Below are 22,202 nucleotides of genomic sequence, written 5' to 3'. Positions count from 1 at the left end.
ACATGCTGCTCCTTTGCATTTATAGGCTGTGCCATGTAATTCCACATTTACTTATCTGTGCCCTTCTGATGTCCTCTCTATAGTCAGCTGCTAAAAGTTGTCTTCATTTCTTCTATTTTTGCACTTGATCTATTTACCTTGTAAGTACTAAGAATGGAATTGAAGTGACTGGTGATCATTCAGTAGAACCAGGATATAATAATTGTAGTGAACATTTATATAATACTACATGCCATGCACTTTTGTAAGAGCATTCCTTATGTTAAATTCACACAAGCACCATGAGGGAAAGACTGCTGTTATCCACTGTTTTATAGATGCATAAACTGATCCATGGAGAGATCAAGAAATCTGCCTGGGGGGTAGACGTTTGGCACAGTGGATTAAGATGCTCCTTAGGATACCTTATCCCATATCAGAGTGTCTGAGTTTGAATCCCATCTCCACTTCTGAGTCCAGCTTCCTGCTAAGGAAAACCTTGGGATACCAAGGTGATGGCTCATTTATTGGGTCCTGCTACCCATGTGGAAGACCTCGATTGAGTTTGAGGCTCCTGGCTGTGGCCTGGCCCAGCTCTAGCTGTTGCTGGCATTTGGGGATAAACCAGCTGATGAAAGATCTCTCTGTATCTGTGTCTCTGCTTTTTAAATCAATAAAAATAATTAATTAAATTTTTTTAAAAGTCACACAGCTGTTAAATGACAGAGCCAGATTATAAACCCAGACAGTCTGACTCCAGGGTCCATATTCTTCACCCCTACACTATGACTTCTTTTTTTTTTTTTTTTTTTTAAGATTTATTTATTTATTTGAAAGGCAGAGTTACAGGAAGAGACAGAGAGGTCTCCTATCTACTGGTTCACTCCCCAGATGGCCTCAACGCCCAGAGAGCTGTGCAGATCTGAAGCCAGGAACCAGGAGCTTCTTCCGGATCTCCCACATGGGTTTAGGGGCCCAAGCACTTGAGCCATCTTCTGCTTTCCCAGGCACAGACTGGAAGTGAAACAGCCAGGACTTGAATTGGCACCCGTATGGGCTGCCAGCACTTCAGGTGGCAGCTTAACCCGCTACACCGGCCTCACTATGACTTCTTTAAAACCAGAAAAGTAAGCATTTATCAAGCATTTATTATATACCAGTCACTGTGCTAAGTATTTTATGTATTATCTTAATTTTTCCTCATAGGCATAGCATGAGGTAGTCTCTACATTATCCTTGTTTTATAGACAGGGATCTTTGCTGAAGATCATGCAACTAATAAACCCAAAGTGGTGCAGCTGGGCCATGAACTCGAGTCTAACTGGATCTAGAGCCCCAGGTCTTAACCGCTGTACTGGAATGCACACGGACCTCCCCTGGTGTTAGTTGGGTCAGGTCCCACCTGCAGTTTGACCCTCAGTACAGGGTGTTAGTGCTCCCTTTTTTGGGTTTGTGTGTTCCGGGAAGTGCTTTGCTCTTTCACCAACGTATTGAGAGACGGCCACATCCAGAAATAGTACTTGAATGACTTTCCTGGACCTCACCCCTAGAGGCTGCTTCCTTCACTAGCAGTGTTTTTTGCAGTCTTGGGCAGTTGTCTCCAGTGCAAGTCAGTAGGAGCTATTCACTTTGTTTCCTTTGGTGCTGTTGCATTTGTTTGAGTGATTCATGTACCAGTACTAAGGTGATTCCTGCTGTTGTACAGGCAGTCCTCTGTGGAGGCATGAATGGGAAATACAGGTAAAAAGCCAACACACTCTTTGAAGAATTCTGTTTCTTTTATTTTTATTTTTTTTTTTTTTATTTTTTTTTTTTTTATTTTTTTTTTTTTGACAGGCAGAGTGGACAGTGAGAGAGAGAGACAGAGAGAGAAAGGTCTTCCTTTGCCGCTGGTTCACCCTCCAATGGCCGCCGCTGCAGCCGGCGCACCGCGCTGATCCTGGCAGGAGCCAGGAGCCAGGTGCTTTTCCTGGTCTCCCATGGGGTGCAGGGCCCAAGCACCTGGGCCATCCTCCACTGCACTCCCTGGCCATAGCAGAGAGCTGGCCTGGAAGAGGGGCAACCGGGACAGAATCCGGCGCCCCAACCGGGACTAGAACCCGGTGTGCCGGCGCCGCAAGGTGGAGGATTAGCCTATTGAGCCACGGCGCCGGCTCTGAAGAATTCTGTTTCTAAGGACGGTAGTTTATGAACCTTTCTTTTCTATTTGTTCTCAAGGGTTTTCCTTCTGAAGAGGCAGAAGGTTTTGCAGCAACAGGAGAGAAATCCCACTAAAAGGAAGAAAATCATAAAGCTTATTTTGTCTTCTTTCCCTCTCCCCAGAGTCTGAATGGTGTTTGGCTGAACAGAGTGCGTCTGGAGCCTTTGAAGTTTTATGCCATCCGTCAGGGAGACCACATCCAGCTTGGGGTACCTCTGGATAATAAAGAGAATGCAGAGTATGAATATGAAGTTTCTGAAGAAGACTGGGAGCAGGTGGTACCTCGTCTTGCCCTGAAGTGTAAGCAGATGATGGAAAAAAATAAGAGCTTGAGAACTAAACGCAAGTTTAGTTTGGATGAATTAGAGGGTTCTGGAGCTGAAGGCCCCTCAAATTTGAAATCGAAAATGAATGAGATGTCTTGTGAACCTGGCCAGCCTGTGCAGTCACATGAGAACGGTAAAGTGGCCAGTCTACCCTCCAAATATTTGGATCCTAAGTTGACCTCTCCTGAGGCACAGGAGAAAGTCTCAGGGGCTGATGTTTACTCCACCCCTCCCAAAATCATAGCCCCTCACCATAACAAGCAGAAAGGCTCAAACCCTTCAACATCTCAGAGCAGCCTAGAGCTGTTTAAGATGACCATGTCCAGGATTCTGAAGCTGAAAACAGAGTTGCAGGAAAAACAGATAGCTGTTCTGAATGTGAAGAGGCAGACGCAAAAGGGGAACTCAAAGACAATTGTAAAAATGGAGGAGGAACTGCAGGCTCTACAGTCCCAGCTGTGTGCAGAGCAGGCCCAGCAGCAGGCAAGAATGGAAGAACTAGAGAAGACATTCCAAGAAGAGGAACAGCATCTCCAGGTACCAGACAGGCGGGAAAGGCCCCTGAGGGTGGGTGGCGGTTTGTGAGCTTCTGGCCAGAGCCCTCTGTGTTTGGGTCAAGGACCAAATGCTGAGGACCAAGAACAGGATATGGAATGAGAACAGGATACTGTTAAGAGGTTGAGTGGAAGATTAAAGTGTAAGCATGCCTGATTGTCATCAGGAGCAGGAGTTGGGGTATCAAGACAGGAAAGGTAAAGTGACCTGCAAAGCCATCCAGGACATAATTGACCTCAGGATGCAAAGCCGAGGCATCTCAGAACCAAGGTAAATTCAGGGATAAGTGAATGAAGATCAGGATGCACAAAACCTGTGTCCTCCAATCAATCCAGTAGTTTAGTTCTCCACTTGACTTATCTTTTCTGTATGGCCAAGTCACCTAACCTCAAGGCTCATGCAGGTCAGCTGGTCACTCTGCCCTTGTTGTGCCTTACAGTTTGTTAGCTGTGAGCATTAGTTGTGCAACTAACCTAGGAGTTGAGAGGCTACAAGGGCAGAAAGTGTTTTTGTTTATATCTGAAGCAGCCAGTGTGAGAGAGGTTGGACACACCAAGACTCTGTTTTTGGTTTGAGTGATAAGCCACCTTCCATCATGCCTTTAGTAGGAAAGCAGAATAATGACTATCTTAGCTGTTGTCAAGGAAAGACCGAATGTGTCCCCATCCCTGAGTCGTTTGCTTAGATGACAAGCTCTAACACAGAGCTTCAGGGTAGAGCTGATCCCGTCCCTATTCAAAATGTCAGTTCCCATCTGGCAGGAACAACACATTTTATTCCCACCAGTTGTTCAGGTAATACTGAATGTCAAGAATTCCCCCTTGTTGACTTAGGACTAAGAAGGACCTATACAACTGAAGCAAATAAGCCTTTATTTTCTGTGTGAGTTGCTCAGGGGAAGGAATGACCAGGAATAGTGTTGGCTTATTTCTGAGCAATTGACAGATTTTGTTCTAATGTCTGCTGGCCCCTTGAACTGCTAGTATTAGCAAAGGCCATGGATTAAATGGATCTTTTAAGGGTATGCAGTGATTGCATGTGTACATCTTTTTGCTTCCCTTATCCAACCTAAACTAGTTGCTGAGATTAATACAGGGTGGTTTATCTTTGCATATTTAGTGTTTCGCACCTCCACCAGAGCAGAATTCTCTTTAAATCATAAAAGTCACTATTAGTTAATAATTGTGACTGCTCTAGGCATGTTTCAAGGCACAACTGCAAAATTTCTCTCTGTACCAAAATGCTAAAAAAAGACAAAAAAGATTGGTTTAGAGAATTTTCTAGGTATAAGGTCATGTATAAATCACTGGTAGTGAAGTACATCTAGTCTCCTGTATCAGCTGCATTTCCCTCTGCCCACCAAGCCCTGGGGGATCTGTCTACCCCTATTATATGTTCAAAAACTCATTTAACCCTTACTGCCTCACACAGACCTTTATTTTGAGCATCCATGTGGTTTGGCACTAGGGAGTTCTAGTGGACGTAAAAATGCTAAGTGGTTTTTGCTGTTAAGTAATTATCTTACTGAGGAGACAAGATACGTCATATGCGTCACATAATTGGAGAACAATTTCAGTCAATATGTTGAAGTAGACAACAGTTTCAATTTGGCATATTAAGTGGGTAGGTAATTCTAAAGGAAAGAAGGGCCCAGAGGTTCCTGTGGAAGGTGCTGGCCATAGGTTTATGCTAAACGGATGGTGCCCACATCAGAAGGGGCCAGTGGAGGAAAGAAAGGACAGTTTATAGGCTGAAAGTGATAGGGACTGAGGAGAAAGTGGTGATGGGGTGGCCAGAATTGACAGCATGAGTGTGGATTTCATGCATGCTGGCATGGGGATTATTACCTGAGTGTAAATATTTGGTGACTCAGTTCTCAGTGTGTCAGAGCATGCATCAGCCAGTGATGGAGGCCTACCTAGACTGTTAGCTCATCGTTTTTCCAGAACCACCCAAATGGTGGCTTGAAGCTGACAGTCCTGAGCTGAGGGGTGCAGTATTTGGGCAGATAACTCTGCTCAAATCCTTTACTGCCAGCAGCTTGAAGTAAAATGGGAGATTGCCACCTGCTCCCTGCCCCCTGTCGTTTCCAGATGCTCACAGCAGCTAGTTTGCTTTGCTTGTCGTGGATTTTGTTCCCCTTTCCCCCTCCCTTCAGAGCAACCTTCCATTTTGTTTTGGCTTTGCAGGATTTGGAGAAAGAGCAAGGAGAAGAGGACCTGAAGCAACAGCTGGTCCAGGCTCTGCAGGAGGTAACTTAATTCTTGCCACTGTGCTGAGATTGTAGTGAGCTGCGAGTGGGGAGCAGCCAGGTATCACATGGCCACTGCTGCTCAGCCCACACCTCTGTGGTATCTCCAGTCTGCAAACAGAGCAGGTGGCAGCTGCTCACGACATCAGGCCAGAGATTTGGAGCTTCACAGACATGCCAGCTCTCAGCGTGAAAACTTACATCTTCATCTGAGCAGAAGTTGCTCTGGCGAAGATGGAACAGAGCCTGTAGCAATTAGGAAGGAGGCTCTCTGGGGAAGTGGCTCTACTTCTCTAGAAAGGTGGGGGAATGCAAGCTATGACTTGGCCGCTAGGGCTGGGGAGGGCCTCCATTACCCCACTGTCCCTGAGCTTTAGACATCCAGAAACCATTCAGCAATGTTGCCATTAAACATTTTAGGTCAGGTTGACAGTGTGCTATTTAATAGTCAGCAAAACATTGATTTAACGCAGGAGTAAAGCTCCCAGGAATAAAATGCTCCTAAAAGATTGCCTGTAATTTGTTTCATTTAACTTGACTACTTCTCTCATTTGATTGCTTTTTATGTGTTCTCTTGCATCTTTAAAGCCTGCTTTATCTTCTGTCCTTCCTGTATTACAATTAGTAGTTTGTTGCAAGTTTAGTCAGGAGGTAAATGGGGTGGTTCGAATTTCCCTTAGCACACCGAGCAGATTGCATTAGAATGTGTTCAGGGGAACATCTCCTTATGTGCTTCTATTGCATGCCTGTCGCCTGTCTCCCGCTGCACAGTGCTCACAGTCACAGTTTCATGTGCATGACAGGGTACCCACCTTGATTCCCTTGACGGCTGCACAAGTAAATTTGGAAAGAATTAGGTGGACATTAATTCAATCTTCTGAGAATTTTATTTTCTGAGTTTGTTTACTTTGTAGAGTGAGGAGTAAGTATGTTTCCCTTTAGGCGTTACTAAATTAATGTTCAGATACTGTTTCAAGCCTAATGTTTAAAAACTGGCTGGAAAAGAACCATTCAGCTTGGTGGGGATCCCTGAGGGGTCCCTGAACACCTGCACCTCAGTGTGCCTCGCCCTGTCCTGAGACAGACAGGAGCACACTGCTATGGAGCAGGGGGTGCTTGGCCTAGGAGTCATTCAGCTGAAAGGTCGGACTTCCTGGTCATGGTTCTATACCATCCTGCCTGGGGGCTGCCATTCTCAACTGAAGCAGTGGGTTGTCTTTGTTCCATCTTGCTGGTCCTTTGAAGTTGTTATCTTTACCAGGCTCTTATAAAAACAGATCGTCATAGAGCTGTAAAAACGTTTCTGAATGCTTCTCATACCTCTTATTTTCTTATCAACATCAAGGTGGAGAGGGGGGCATCTGTTTTCTGATGTTATATTGAGAAAGTTAAGCCACAAACATCTAATTAGTGGTCAAGATGAAGACCCAGCCCTTCTGACATGACTGCTTTCTTTAGGACATCACACATTTTACCATTTGTTTCCTGATAATAACAAACATACTTTTATACCACCTGCCTTTAAAATGAATTTTAAGTGAGGTGAGAGCATAAACTCATAAAGTGTGCTTCACAGACATGGACTTTCTTGACATTTGAGGTAGGCCTTTGGTCCCAGTGGATGAGCTGTTAGCTCTTGGGCACGCCATCGTCCAGCAGATACTGGCAGAGTGCAGGCAGCGTTGCCTCATAGGCATGTGAATAAATAGGCTAAATGGCTTTTTTTACTTCAGTGAAAGTGGCTGTCTAGGTTTCCCAAATCCCATTTCCCCACGAATTTTTTTTTTTTTTTGAAGATTTATCTATTTATTTGAAAGGCTGAGTTATAGAGAGGCAGAGAGAGAGAGAGAGAGAGGTCTTCCATCCGCTGGTTCACTCCCCAATTGGCCACAACAGCTGGAACTACGCTGATCAAAAGCCAGGAGCCTGGAGCTTCTTCTGGGTCTCCCACATGGGTGCAGGGGCCCAAGCACTTGGGCCATCTTCTACTGCTTTCCCAGGCCATAGCAGAGAGCTAGATGGGAAGTGGAACAGCCGGACTCAAACTCGCACCCATATGGGATGCTGGCACTTCAGGCCAGGGTGTTAACCTGCTGCGCCATGGTGCCGGCCCCATGATTGTTTCTTAAAAGCCACTTTGAGTACAGGGTCGCCTTATGGATGCTTACCAGTTCTTAAGTACCATTTCCAGAATCATGTGGGTAGCTTTTTAAAAGAATACATGTTTGGGTCCAGCGCTGTGGTATAGTGGGTAAAGTAGCTACCTGCAATGCTAGCATCCTGTGGGCACTGGTTCGAGTCTCAGCTGCTCCACTTCCAGTCTAGCTCTCTGCTGTGGCCTGGGAAAGCAGTAGAAGATGGCGCATGTCCTTGGGCCCCTTGAGGAAGCTCCCTCCTTAGCTCCTGGCTCCTGGCTCCTGGCTTCAGATCAGCACAGCTCTGGCCATTGTGGCCATCTAAGGAGTGAATCAGTGGATGGAAGACTCTCTCTCTCTCTTTCTCTCTCTTTTTTTAAATATATATATCTTTATTCATTTGAAAGAGAGATAGGGACACAGAGAAAGAGAGAGGTCTTCCATCTGCTGGTTCACTCCCCAGTTGGCCACAACGGTCAGAACTGTGCTGCTCTGGAGCTAGGAGCTTCCTCCAGGTCTTCAGGGGCCCAGAGGCCATCTTCTACTGCTTTCCCAGGCCATAGCAGAGAGCTGGATCGGAAGTGGAGCAGCTGGGACCCAAACCAATGCCCATATGGGATGCCAGCGCTGCAGGCCAGGGCTTTAACCTGCTGTGCGGCAGCGCTGGCCCCAGGAAGACACTCACTCTCTCTCTCTCTCTCTCTCTCTGCCTCTCAAATAAATAAAATCTTAACGAAAAAAAAAATACTTGTTTCTGGAGCTCAGTCCAAACCTCCTGAATCAGATTCTCAAAGACAGTGAAAGTTCTTCAGCTGATCTTGTTTGGTCACAGGTTGGCTAAGTTCCTGAGGGATAATGGATTTGACAGCCTCCCTTCCTGTCTGCCCCCTTTCCTGGGGGGGGGGGGAAACAAAACAAAACAGAAGATAGAAGGTGATATTGTTTAATTGCCAGTTCATTGATCCTTGAACTAAAGAAACAGACTAGAGAGAGAGAGCAGGTATGTGGCTGGAGGGTGGGGTACACTGTAGCTCATGCTGGGTGTCACTCTGCCGTGTTTCTGCAGCATCGGGCCCTGATGGAGGAGCTAAACCGCAGCAAGAAGGACTTCGAAGCAATCATTCAAGCTAAGAACAGAGAGCTGGAGCAGACCAAGGTACTGGAAGGAAGATGGAGGTTTAGAATTTGGTTAGTACATGCAACTCAGCATTTCCAGCAGAGCAGGGGTTGCTGTGGAGAATGAAGAAAGATTATGGGTGCTCCTTGCCTCAGGGGAAATAATCTGTAGAATATCCAAGCCTGTGGGTGATTCTGCCTTTAGACAACGTTTGGTTCTTTCCCTTGTTCTGAAGCAAACTGCTGGGCCGAGGACTAGCATCCTGCACTGTAATCCTTTCTGCATGGTGGGTGCTCTTTCAGGGTGCGACACTGATGCTTCCTGAAGGGTGGTGGACTCAGAGTACTGAACAGTTCATCTGGATGCACTGATGTTGATTTCTTCTCCTGTCAGATCATTGAATTCTCGAGCTTAAATGCCCACCAGGCCGTGGTCGCTAACAAGAGTGAAGCCGTCTCATTATGGGAGCACAGAGACAGGCAGTGGGGACTGTGGTGGGCTGGGGGGGGGGGGGTGCTCATCCCCCCCCAACCCCAGGAGGCAGCACCTCTCTGTTCAGCCAGCTGTTGTATCCAGAAGTGCAGACTCAGTGTTGTCAGGTCCTTCGGTTTTCCCCTGGCAGGAAGAAACCAAAATGTTTATTTGAAAACCTCAGTTTTCAAATGTTAGCAACAAATTCAGATTTTTTTGGCCTGTGTCTATTAATACCATGAAGCCCAGTCTGGAGGCTACCGCTGACCTGAAATTACATGAGTCCGACTGCATCTCTCGTCCCACCCCACTCCACATACAGACCTAGAGCTGAGTACATAGAGGAGCAGGAGACTTCCTCCTTCAGTTTGTCTGATGGCCTGTCCTCTGGTTAATTCATGTGGTATCTTCTTCCCCAGCTTCAGAGACCACTGCAACTTTTAAAACTCATTGATGGGTGAGTTTTCAGGAAGATTAATTTTAAGTAGAAGTGGGTCCCAACCCTGTTCTCTGCCCTCAGCAGTCTGACATTCTTTGCCTTGATGAGAAAGGAAAGTCAAAGATGAACCCACCACTGACATACGAGAGTGCTCCAAAAAGTCCATGGAATGTGGAATTTTTTAAAAGACAAGTTCATTTTGGTGCATAATATTTTTGAAATTATATTTAGGAGGATTTTTCAAAATGCATGGAACCACATAGATCTCAGTTTTTTGGCACCAAAATAAGATTTATCTTTTTTATTGTTGTTGTTTTAAGATTTATTTACAAGGCAGAGAGAGAGATATTTTCATTCAGTGATTTACTCCCCAAATGGGCACGCCAGCAAATGTAAGCCAGGCCAAAGACAGGAACCAGTAACCCCTTTCGGGTCTCCCACATGACTGGCATGGAACCAAGCACCTGGGCTGTCTTCCACTGCCTTCCTAGGCACATTAGCAGGAAGCTGGATCAGAAACAGAGTAGCTGGGACTTGAACCAGTACTCTGAAGTGGGATCCTGGTGTCACAAGCAGCGGCTTAACCCACTGTACCACAGCGCTTGCTCTAAACTTGTTTAACTCTACTTTTCCGTGAACTTTCTGAAGCACTTTTATATACCCCAAATGGCTTGTCCTCGCCTCAGGGGCTCTTGATCCTTTCTGTCTGGGGAATGAAGTATTAAATACTTCAAGAGAGTATACCTAGGAGGTGTCCTAAAAAGTATGTCCACAAGGAATGCGAGCACAGCTAACCTCTGTGGGAGAAGCATGTGGCAAGCATCCAAGGCTGGAACTGGCAGGGACTTCAGAGGCTGTCTCTACAGCCTCCTGCCTCTGGGGAACGTGGGCAGGCGCCTTACGTTAAGCAGAGTCAGCTGCAGAGAACACAAGGGCCCTGATAACTAATTCAAGCCTCCTGCCTCTCTCGACTTGAGTTCTTTAGTTCTCTCTGGACCTTTAGCACTGCACGTCTGAGTTTTTTGTTGTTTGGGGGTAATTTTATATCACCACTACTTGCCATACAGAATGTTTACTGCCTCATTCTTACTGTGGTGGGATGGGGTGCTGCCTTCATTTTTTCTCGTTTGGTTAATTTTGGGGAAAGGCTCCAAAGTGGTGTTTGAGTTCATTCCAGCTGCTGTAATAAAATGCCATAAACTGGTAGCTTATAAACATCAGGCATTTGTTTTTCACAGTTCTTCAGGTTGAGAAATCCAAGATCAAGATGCTGGCAGATTCAGTGTCCAGGGAGGGCCTGGCCTTGCTGTGTCCTCTCATGGTGGATGGGGCAGAGAGGGTCACTCGGACCTTTTGAGTAGGGTTCTGATCCTGTTCATGAAGGCAGAACTCTCATGATCTAGTCACTTCCCACAGGTCCCATCTCCTAGTGCCATCACATGGGAATTCGATTTCAACAGATGAAGGGTGAGGGGCAGGATGTGACACGAACATTCAGACCATAGCAAGTGGGAGAGGAGAGAGAGGGAGTTCATGCTTTATATTAGAAAGCAATTCTTGAGAAATAGCAACCCTTAGGGAGAGTGTTTTATTCTTGAGTTGCTGTGCCAGAATGAATTTTTAATTTAGATTCCTTCTGAAGCTTATTCCAGACAATTAACCCAGTTCCCCGTCCTGTTTTGTGCTCCTTTTGGTTCTCCCAGATGACAGACAGGGTTGTGTGTGTTTTCACAGGAAGAGAAGGAGAAGGTACAAGCACAGAAGGAGGAAGTTCTTAGTCAGATGAATGACGTGCTAGAAAATGAACTCCAATGTATTATTTGCTCAGAATACTTCATTGAGGTAATTATGACCAGTGGCGCACCCCTTCTCACTCTCCCAGCACGGAACGGAACCTGGACCATGCATGCTGCTTCTGCCAAAGAAACACTCTGAAGAGATTTTTCTTCTAGGAATTTATAACTATTTGTTTGGTATGGTTAACATTTTTAGCTGCAATAAAGCCTTTCTCTCTTTGTTGTTAGGATGGGGGAAACCAGATCACATAGCCGAAGTATCAGAATGAAGCAGCCTGGAAATACTTCTCTCTCTTTACTCTGAATGGACACAAAGCTAAGAGTAGGCTTGTAGTGTAGTTTTTAAAATTAAATTTATTTGAGAAACAGGTGAAGAAAGCTCCCATCCATTGGTTCTCTCTCCACATACCCACAGTGACAGGCCTCAGAACATGGATGGCAGGAACCCATTCACTTGCTTCATCACCACTGTCTCTCAGGGTATGAGTTAGCAGGAGACTAGAGTCAGGAGCCAGAATTGCAGTTCAGGTCTCCACATAATGGCAGGAGCTCCATTACTTGAGCCTTCACTGCTGCCTACCAGGGTCTGTGTTAGGAAACTGGAATCGGGAGCCAGAATCAGGAATCAAACTCAGATGTGAGATCTGGCATCTTAACTGCTAAACTAAATACCTGCTCCTGCCATGCAGCCTTTCAAAGCAGAATGGTCAGTGCCATTGATGTGTGGTCATTTTGGGAATTCAGAATTCAAAAGCCACATAGAATATATTTCAGGACCTTCAGGCTCCTTGTGAAATGAAATACCTCTCCCCAAGGCTCCCATTTATTGTCCTGTCATCTTTCTTTTTCTTTTTTTTTTTTAAACAGATTTTACATCCACTGATTCACTCCCCAAATGGCTACAATGGCTGGGGCTGGGTCAGGCGAAAGCCAGGAGTCAGGAGCTTATTTTGAATCTGCCACATGAGTGCAGGGCCTCAAGCACTTTCCCAACTGCACTAACAAGGAGCTGAATCGGAAGTGGATCAGCCGGGTCTTGAACCGGCACCCATATGGGATGCCGGCATCACAAGCTGTGGCTTTATCTGCTACACCACAGTGCTGGCCCCTGTACAAGATAAATACAAGCACCAGCTCTTGTATTTTTCACAGGTCCTCCCATTTGTGACCAGTACAGCTTAGACCACAAGTGTTAAACTCAGGTTGTTAGACGACAGTGCTTTTCTGACTGATTAACAAAGGCAAACACACATACACACTGCATCCTTTTCTCAAGCAGTCTTTGAGGAGGCTGAGTCTGTTAGCCTCCTGAAAAAACCTCTCTCTCCTGGGCAACCTGTTTTTTCTTTTTTTTTTTTCTGGATTCATTTTGACTTCTGGTCATAATTTCCTGCATAGTTTTTAGCTAGATGATTCCCTACTTTGGAGAAACTCAGTGTTGTTTTGACAGGGCTTATGGTCTCTGGTAAAGAAAGACAAGGAAAGGGACGTTGGAATGGGTGATAAGTTATCCAACTCAGAGTATTTGCATAGACATGAAAGAGACAAACGCTTTGACCTATGTTTTGTCACGGAGTACTGACCTATTCTGCTAGCAACCGCTTAAAGTCAGTCTTAGATGTTTCATTTTAACAAAGCATTTTGGCTGGCGCTGCGGCTCAATAGGCTAATCCTCCACCTGCAGCACTGGCACCCCGGGTTCTAGTCCCGGTCAGGGTACCGGATTCTGTCCCGGTTGCTCCTCTTCCAGTCCAGCTCTCTGCTGTGGCCCGGGAGTGCAGTGGAGAATGGCCCAAGTCCTTGGGCCCTGCACCCGCATGGGAAACCGGGAAAAGCACCTGGCTCCTGGCTTCAGATCAGCGCGGTGTGCCGGCCGCAGCGGCCATTGGAGGGTGAACCAATGGAAAAAAAAGACCTTTCTCTCTGTCTGTCTCTCTCACTGTCCACTCTGCCTGTCCAAAAAAAAAAAAAAAAAAAATTAAAAAAAGCATTTTTAGCATTTTTAATCCTGTTTATGAGGGTTTACTTCATGAATTTCATAACACTTCATAATGAAAAATATATTCTAGTTTTCTGATTTTGTGAGTTCAGCTTGCTATTGAAAAATGTATAACTTAGATGTTATTTTCCACTGCTTATCTTAAAAGCAGAAATGAGGATTTTTAAACTTCAGAAAAAGTTGTATCTTAGAAGATACATACATCCATACATATGTGTATCTATATTATATATATAATATATATATATATGTATGAACAAGAGTGACAAGGAAGGAGCTAACATGGTAGCACCACAGGTTATGCTGCTGCTTGCAATGCCAGTGTCCCATACTGGAGTGCTGGTTTGGGTCCCCACTGCTCTGCTTCCGGTTCAGCTTCTACTTAATGAGCCTGAGAAGGCAGCAGGAGATGGCCCAGATACGTGGGCCCCTGAAACCATGTGGGAGACCAGGATGAAGTTCAGGCTCCTGGCTTTGGCCTAGCCCAGACCTGGCTGTTGGGGCCATTTGAGGAATAAACAGTGAATGGAAGACCTCTCTCTTTCTCTGTCTATCCCTCTCTCTGCCCCTCTGCCTTTCAAATAAATAAACACATCTTTAAAAAAGAGAGAGAGAATGGTTTATACTCTTGGGAGTGAAAAAAAAATCTGACCAGAGGGAGTGCTCAGAGAAGCCCTGAATCACAGGCTTTGTCCTGCGGTCTCTCTTTGTGGATGTGTTTGCCTATAAGTTCAGGCACTGTCAGTGAACCCATTATGTATTTCACATTTTGGCTTCTTTAAAGATGATACCTCCTACCATTCTATGCATTAAGTGGTCAGTATTCACTTACACTTGGTATACTAAAATTGAGGTTGTAACTCACAAGTAGCAGTAGCTGTTTGTTTTTAATTATAGAATTAGTTTGTTTTTAATAAGAGAATTAGTTTTACATTTGTATGTTCATACACTTACTCATCCTGCTGTGTCCAGTGGCATTTGTCACTCTCAGGATGGTTGACCCACATTGGCAGTGTGGTTGACTTAGGGGAACAAAGCAGACAAATCAGCCTATCCAGGACCTGAGTCTATAACCTTAACTTTGAGAAGGGACAGCACAGATCGTCTAACATGAAACCTAAAATTTCCCAGCCCAAGAATGATTCTGATACTACAATCCACATAGAAGTGTAGTTATCTTTTTGGTTGGCCTTGGAAAATAGCTCCTGTCCTAGCTTTGAGAATTAACTGCCAAGAAAGTAAGTGTGAAAGTTGTGATGTGTGTTCCTGTTCGCACTGTAGGCTGTCACCTTGAACTGTGCCCATAGTTTCTGCTCCTACTGTATCAAAGAATGGATGAAGAGGAAGATAGAATGCCCCATTTGTCGCAAGGACATTGAGTCCAAAACCTACTCCCTGGTCCTGGACAACTGCATTAATAAGATGGTAGATAATCTGAGCTCAGAAGTGAAAGAGCGACGAATTGCCCTCATCAGGGAACGGAAAGGTGAGTAGCACTGACTGACTTTCAAAGATTTTTGGTTGGGGAAGAGAGGGAGTCATACAAACAGTTCTTAAATTAAGGAAGAGGTAGAAGAAATGAGAAAGACTAAAGGAGCTAAAGGTCATCAATGTGTGAGAAAGAGTTGAGGTGGAATTAACTGTTATTTGAACAGCTGGAAAGGGAGCTTAAGTGTGTATGCCTGGGTTGTGGGCGATTAAAAAATATGATTACCAAACTCACCAGAGATGGTTTACTGTCCTGATCAGCAGAGGGTGCTGTTGCTCTAGCCAGTTTAACTGCTATCCTTGAGTCAGGCAGACAATGGATTATGAATTCTAAATAGCATGTTACAAGTCAGAATCTCAACCTGAGGAATGCCCAAAGAAAACACATATACAGGTTTTATCTCTAAGAGTCAAAGCCTAGTTAGGCAAATTGGGCATAATGTTAAGCTAAAGAGATTATCAACATCATCTTTCTGTGCTGTCCTTGAGGGTCCTGAGGGATTTGCTGACAAGTCTCCCAGTCAGAATGTAGATAAGAGATGGGGGAGGAACAGGTGAGTTTCCCTAATGAGTTATGTTTCTGTAGTGAGTATCTGTTCATTTAAGAGATCTCAGCACACGTGGGGCTTGCTGACTTAAAGGCTATGAAGAGCCTCTCTGCTTGAGACTTGAAATCTTTGTGACAAAAGAACGTGTCCTGGGGCACAGCACCTGGAAGCTAATGGGTAGAAAGGACTGATTAATGGGCAGGGATGAGAGTGCGTAGAAGCAGAGTGGATGCAGTTATCATGTTCAGTCCCTTTAATAGTCCGGTAAAGCACTGCTATGCAGGAAAGCTTCAGAGCCAAAGTGCTATGGTGTGCACTGACTGCATGTAACGGGCCCATCAGAGGAGAAGAAGCGGAAGGCTTCCCACCGCCTGGCCTGTGGAAACCCATGTGCACTTGTCTTGGCTTGTACCTTTCTCTAAATGCAGAGAAGCTGAGAGATTTAAGGCCACATGCTTCTCAGAACAGGATCTTGTGTCTACCTCCTTCCTTCTAACCCTTACTGACAGATGTCAGCACTTTGAGTGAGGCCAGGAATCTGATGCTGATTTGTAGGGAGCTGTGGTATAAAACTGGCCCTTGGTCAGTCAGGCAGAACAGAAGCAGCAGGCTTGTCACACAGCCAGGTAGTATAGATGCTGAACAGAAGTGTGCCTGAGCCTCTTATTGCCAAGAAAGACATTCTGACCCGAGGTTGAGGGGAGGCTGGGTGGCCTTCAGTTGGTTCTTTGGAACCAAAGTGTTTCTCACTTTTCTGACACCTGTGTCCAATAAGATTTTGTGCCCGGTTTTGAGCCCCACAGATTTTTACCTCCAAAAGCCACTTGATTCTAACAGGTTCCCATTGTCTTTCCTTTTCACTTCCCATCTCTCCATATGCATCTGTAGGGACACTACACCAGACATCAGGCTAAGGAGATAAATAAGACATTGTCCCAACCTTCACGACATTCGCCGTCTGATACAAGAGACAGAAAGGAAAGCAGTTTGGTGGTTCCAGGACAGGGTGCTGTGAAGCGGCAGAAGAGGGCTCACTCAGTTTGCCCTGGGCAGGAGGTAGGGGAGAGAGCTTCACAGAGGATGTGACGTTTGAACTGCGCCTTGAAGGTTCCCTAGCTCAAGCAGCAGCACGAGCAAAGCACAGACAGGAGCGGCCCGGCCCTGCCCTTCCCCTGGCGGCCGTGTACAACGTCATGTGTACATGGTGCCAGCCTTGCATCGGGACGACAGCCCAGGCTTAGCGAGTACCTGAGACCTTGTGAACACTTTGTTCTTTCCTCTGCCCTTTCTAGAGCAGCAGTGACCTGGAATCTAGATGTGACCAAGATCAAATTATGGCCTGTGAAACGTGTTGTGCTGGGTCTGTGTGGGCAGGGGGACATCAGTGTGTTCCCTCTGCTGGCCCACAAGCTTCATAGATGGCTTCAGTGGAACATGCCAAGGCAAAGAGGGGCCATGTCCTAAGTTCACCTCTGACTCCCCTTACAGGGAGTTAATTCTACAGAGTAACTAATATCAGAGCCGCCTCCCAGCCTTTCTGGAACACTAGGGGGCCACAGGATAAACCAAATCTGCCTGCCTATTGCGCACATTGACTGAGAGCAGTTCTGGCACCCATCTTGGTTTCTGCAGTTATCGCAGTGAGAGCAGCTTTGAGGTTTTCTCTAGAGGCAGACAGAGGTTCTGAGACCTGATTTAGGGAGGGACGTGCCAGAGCCATCAGCAGCTTCGCTGTGCTGCAGTGTGGCGTTTGGGGAAAATTCTCAGCTCCAACACCAACCTTCCTTATGAGTTCCAGGACAGTTGAAAGCTGATTTAATCCCCAGTGCATGGGAAGTTTTTTAAAAAGGGGCCAAATTTAGGATCTGGGAAGTAGGATTGACAAGCCTATAATCATCAGAGTTCTGACACTCTGGCAGGGCCTGGCGGGGTCTGCTCTTAATGAGTTCAGAGGGCGGCCTGCCTGCCTGTGGCAGCGCGTGGCTCCCCCGCAGATGGGCCTTGTGCTCTGAGTTCATCAAGAGCAGCCCTGCTCCTGGGACTCCCCAGCTGGTGCTTGTCTTGAGGAGCAGTGCTTAACTGATCAGCCCCTGATCTCTTGTGAAGTCTGTAAGGCCGAGGAGAGGCGAGGAGGAAGTTAGGATGCCAGGTCCCGAGCCATGGGAGGATGCTGTGGGGCTAGGTGTCAGTACACGTGCAGTTAGTCTCATGTGGCTCTCTGGAATTTTGACATGGGATTTTTCTGGAGGAAAGAGGTTTTTGGAATTCCCCAAAGGGTAGCTGGTGAGGGAGGGAGCAGTCTTCTGTCAGCTGCTCCCCCACCCCATTTCTTCCCTTCTCATTAGATGTCAGTTGGTTGACAAGAGTGCTAACGCTCTCACTTTTTGCTTTCCTTAGCAGTGTCTTTGGGTTGAGCTCAGAAAAGAAAAAAGCCAATAATTTAGAAATAGAATCTTGGCAATCCTTTAGAGAAGTGACTTTCAACCCAAGGCTTTTCTGCTTTTCCTACCCTGGAGAGTTGGGACTTCTTCCACCCTTTTCCCTTCAAACCACAGCCAGATCCGGCCACAAAAAACAGCTCTCCTGTGCTTGCTTGCTTCTGAGCCTTTCCTTGTCAGCACCTACTAAGTGCCAGGTGCTGCGAGCAGGGCGTGTGCAGCCCCTGCCCTCGGGAGCTTTCCGTGTGGGCACAGAGCTTGTGCTCCTTACAGCGAGGGGCGGCTGAGAAAGGACACTAGGCACGGGCCTCGGGGAGGCGCCCTGAGGCACTGAGGGGCGGGGTGCACGTTAGAGGCAGGATTCAGGGATTGAAACTTACTCGGTGCTGTCTTCTCAGGAACCAGAAAAGGGTTTGGCACATAATATGTCTTCAGTAAAGGGATGTTTGTGAGTGGTTATGAAATGGGAAGTCAGCAGTTGAAGTGCTGTTGAGAGTTAAATAAAATAAAGATGAAAAACTGCCCGTGGCAAGTGTGTAAGAGGCGACTTTAGTACAAGTTCTGGGAACGGGTGGGGTCAGCAGTCAGTTTGGAGTGAATTGGGGATTGGGTGTGAGGTGAGAGAGCAGAGCAAGAACAGACACCTTCTTCAAGAACTTGCTGTGACTACGAGGGTGGGACCAGCACCAAAAGGAGGCTGTCATTGGAGGAGAAAGAGTTGAGGAGCCCTCAGTGTAAGACAGGAGAGCCTTGAGCATCTTCAGGTGCTGACCAGAAGGAGCCTGCGGAGCAGGGGAGGCTGGAAAGCAGGGAGAGTGAGTCAGGCACGGTGCTTTGGGAGGGAGAGGGAGAGCAGAGCGGGGCCCTGGAGTTAACACCAGGAGGATTTGTCCTCTGTGACCAGAGAAGAGGTGAGACAGTGGGCAGACAAGAAAGTTTGCCGTAGAGGAGTCAAGAGAGTATTTCTGTGGCTTCCATGTTTTTCAGCAAGCAAATAGATGAGGCTGTTAGCAAAGGGGGTTCTGCGTCATCCCATCTCTTCACGGCTGAAGGCACGCCCAACCCAAGGCCTGACGTCAAAGGCTTCCCAGAAGTAGGGGACAAATAGCCTTTTTTTTTTTTTTTTAAAGATTTATTTATTTATTTGAAAGGCAGAGTTACAGAGAGGCAGAGAGAGAGAGAGAGAGAGGCCTTTCAGGCACTGCTTCACTCCCTAAGTGGCCACGACGGCCGGAGCTGGGCCGATCTGAAGCCAGGAGCTTCTTCTGTGTCTTTCACGCTGGTACAGGAACCCAAGCACTTGGGCCATCTTCTGCTGCTTTCACAGGCCACAGCAGAGAGCTGGATCGGAAGTGGAGCAGCCGAGAATCCAACCCACGCCCATATGGGATGTGGCATTGCAGGCAGTGGCTTTACCTGCTATACAACAGCACCAGCCCAGACAAATAACTTTTATAATTTCCTCAGCCCCCCTCCAGAGCACTCCAGATGTCATTGTTAGGGAGTTTGATGGCTTTATTGTGTCCATATTGTATCCCCATGTAGGCCAGGGTCCTTGCTTTTCCAAGGCCAAGGCAGCAGAAAATACCAGAAAAACCTGGAGGCTCTTAGCCCCGCCCTCTCAGGACAGAGGAAGAACTTGTCTGGAGTGTTCCTGGGTTTGTGATTCATGGTCTCCTTCGGCAGAGTTGTTGAGGGCCCGACTTGTGCCAGGCACTATCCTAGATGCTGGAAATATAGAGAAGGGAAGCTCTAGTGAGTTGAACGTGAGTAGTGCTGTGGGGGAAAGTAAAGCAGGAAAAGGGCGAGGGCGAAGGAGTGATGGGAAAACTTGGCAACTCTGGATGGAGCAGTCGAGGGAGGCGTCTCTGAGGAGGCGTCTCTGAGAACAGCTTTGCAGGAAAGAGGAAAATAGGGAAGAGCAGGAACAGAAGGCCACCTTGGCCAGAGGGAGAGAGCAACCAGGGAGGACAGGAGATGAGGCGAGGAAGGTTGGGCAGGGGGCAGATGGTGTGGCTTTGACTCTGACAAAGTGGGTGGGCTTGGAGCAGAGTGATAAGATCTGACGAACGTTCTCGGGTTCACCCTGCCTGCTGTGTGGCAAGGTAGGTAGGGAGCACAGGGAAGAGAAACGTAGGTTCCTCCTTTATTTCTCTTTTCTCTCTCTCCAAAGCAAAGAGGCTCTCCTGAAGACTGCCCTAAGGGTGTTCGAAAGACTGCCAAGCAGTGGGAGCTTGGCCTGGGCTGGAGGCTTTTCTCTGGACGTGACGCAGGCTGCACCAGGGATCATCCAAGAGGCCACCTGGGACAGACTGAGAGGGAAGCCCTCGGTCACTCACCTTCCATGCTGGCCAGCCCTGCTGCCATCATGGTCTGCAGCCCCAGTGGGCCTTGGCACCGGCTGCTTCAGGGTACTTAATAGACTTGGCTTCGTTACGTGTTGAATGGATTACTGGAGTTCTGCTTTGTTTTTTGAAATTTGTTGTTATTGTTACTGTTTTGATACCCTAGAAGCACCTCTGTTGACATTTGTTTTGGACAAGTTGGGTGCATTCATGGCCACCCCGAAGGTAACCTCTGTTTTGAAAGGATATCTTAACTCTTCTTTGTAAAAACAAGATGTCATTTCCTGGAAATAAAGTGTAAAACCTATCAGTTGCTCAGCTGGGCTTTGGTGTATTTGCCTTCCTTCCCTGCTAGCTCCCAGACAGTCTCACAAGTAAACACTGGCAGCTCATGGATTACAACCCAGAAAGTGACTGTATCAGATGATAGACTTCAAGTAAACGTCAGCCCAGGAAGCTGGGCCTGAGATCTTGGCCACAGCAGAAGGGCTCTGTGAAACCCCCGGCTCTTGGGTTCCCTCCTTATTCCAGGGGTGGGTCCCTGCTTCCCTGGTTTGGTGTTTGGGTGCTCCCTTCAGCTGGCACTCTGAAGAGGCTTCCAGATCTGTGTCCCCATGTCATGAACGCACAACAATGATTCTATGAGGATTGTTGAGGGATTTTTGCCTTTTTTTTTTTTTTTTTAATTGAAAGTTACCTCTCTTCATCCACCTCACCTTTTTAAACAGAAACAAAACCAGCTTGGGTGTTTGGTGGTGACTGAAGGTCAGCCCGTGGTATCTTGGCTACCTCTGATAGAATGACAGAACATGAGGGTCGCTGGAAACTAGGAGCCCTCTAGCAGGATGTGAGACTGCATTTAGTGATTTGCTGTCCTTCCCTTTTTACTGCCTACCTAGAGAGCCATTCTTTTGAAGTTCTTTATACCTCATATATTTTCTTTTTGAACTTTTATTTATTTTTATTCATTTGAAAAAGCAACGGAGAAAAACACACACACACACACACACAAACCAAGAGAGATTATCCATCTGCTGGTTCACTCCCCAAATGCCTGCAACAGCTGGCATTGAGCCAGGCCAAAGCTAGGAACCCAGAACTCCTATGTGGATGGCAGAGGACCCAAGTAGTGCAGCCATCACCTCCTGCATCCCAGGTCTGCATTAGCAGGAAGCTGGATCAGAAGTGGAGCGGTTACTTGAACCCATGCACTCTGATATAGGATGCAGGCACCCCAAATGGTGAATTAACCACTATGCCACACACCTATCCCTAGCCCATGTGTAGAGAATCGGAAACTGTTGACTTGCCAGCTTTTTAGAGATGTTAGGGCTTTGTTCCTTTTTGAAAATACTGTGAATGATCTGATGCTTGAATTCCTGATCATTTTTTTTAGATATTATTTATTTATTTGAGAGAGTTGGGGGGGGGGGATAGAGAAAAAGGTCTTCTGTCCACTGGTTCACTCCCCAAGTGGCCACAAATGCCCGGAGCTGAGCTAATCCAAAGCCAGGTGCTTCTGCTGGGTCTCCCACACGGATGCAGGTGCTCTAGTACCTGGGCCATCTTCTGCTGCTTTCCCAGGCCACAGCAGAGAGCTGGATCAGAAGAGGAGCAGCCAGGACTCAAACCGGCACCCATACGGGATGCCAGCGCCGCAGGTGGAATCTTAGCTCACTATGCCGTAGCACAGGCCCCAAGTCCGTGATCTTTGTTTTCCTCTTTCTCCCCATGATTTACTGATTCAAGTACTGTAGAGTCAAAGAAGTAAAATTAAGCCTAGAAATAATACTTTAAAAATATTTATTATAGCCATGTCATAAAACTCTGGAAAAATAGATAACAAAAGGAAACAATTGTTATAGTGTTGTTGAAATAACTTACGGTTTCCCATATGTGTTTTTTTATGATTACATGTGTATATATAAATTTTATATATCCTGTCTTTTTAAGTTATTATAATTTTTTTAAAAAATATTTTTATTTACATGAGAGGCAGAGAGACAAATAGAGAGTGCCCATCCACCGGTTCACTCCCCAGATGTCCACAACATGGGGATGCTGAAGCCGGAAGCTGGGAACTCAATCCTATCTCCCATGCGGTGGCAGGAACCC

General features: G+C 46.5%; 1 protein-coding gene across 8 annotated transcripts in view; it reads left to right on the top strand.

Moving 5' to 3' along the window:
• Positions 1–20,405, top strand: part of RNF8 (ring finger protein 8) — a 39,624-nt gene extending 19,219 nt beyond the window's left edge. The window contains exons 3-8 of one of the 8 annotated variants that reach the window (XR_016234614.1): positions 2,302–3,042; positions 5,250–5,312; positions 8,513–8,602; positions 11,208–11,446; positions 14,550–14,754; positions 19,916–20,405. Coding sequence is in view for 4 of the 8 variants with exons in the window: in XM_089333982.1 (XP_089190108.1) it covers positions 2,302–3,042; positions 5,250–5,312; positions 8,513–8,602; positions 11,208–11,315; positions 19,916–20,161 (1,248 nt within the window). In the remaining 4 variants the exon portion in view is untranslated. Of the gene's footprint in view, positions 1–2,301; positions 3,043–5,249; positions 5,313–8,512; positions 8,635–11,207; positions 11,447–14,549; positions 14,755–19,915 lie in introns of all 8 variants that reach the window. The other 7 variants (XR_016234615.1, XR_016234616.1, XM_008262860.5 and 4 more) reach the window with 7 other exon arrangements.
• The last annotated feature ends 1,797 nt before the right edge of the window (positions 20,406–22,202 follow it).

The sequence above is a fragment of the Oryctolagus cuniculus genome, chromosome 5 (assembly GCF_051225735.1).
Source record: "Oryctolagus cuniculus isolate XC-2025 breed Fujian yellow rabbit chromosome 5, ASM5122573v1, whole genome shotgun sequence".
Taxonomy (NCBI): domain Eukaryota; kingdom Metazoa; phylum Chordata; class Mammalia; order Lagomorpha; family Leporidae; genus Oryctolagus; species Oryctolagus cuniculus.
Note: the sequence above shows the minus strand (reverse complement) of the source record. Positions and strands in the feature narration are given on the sequence as shown.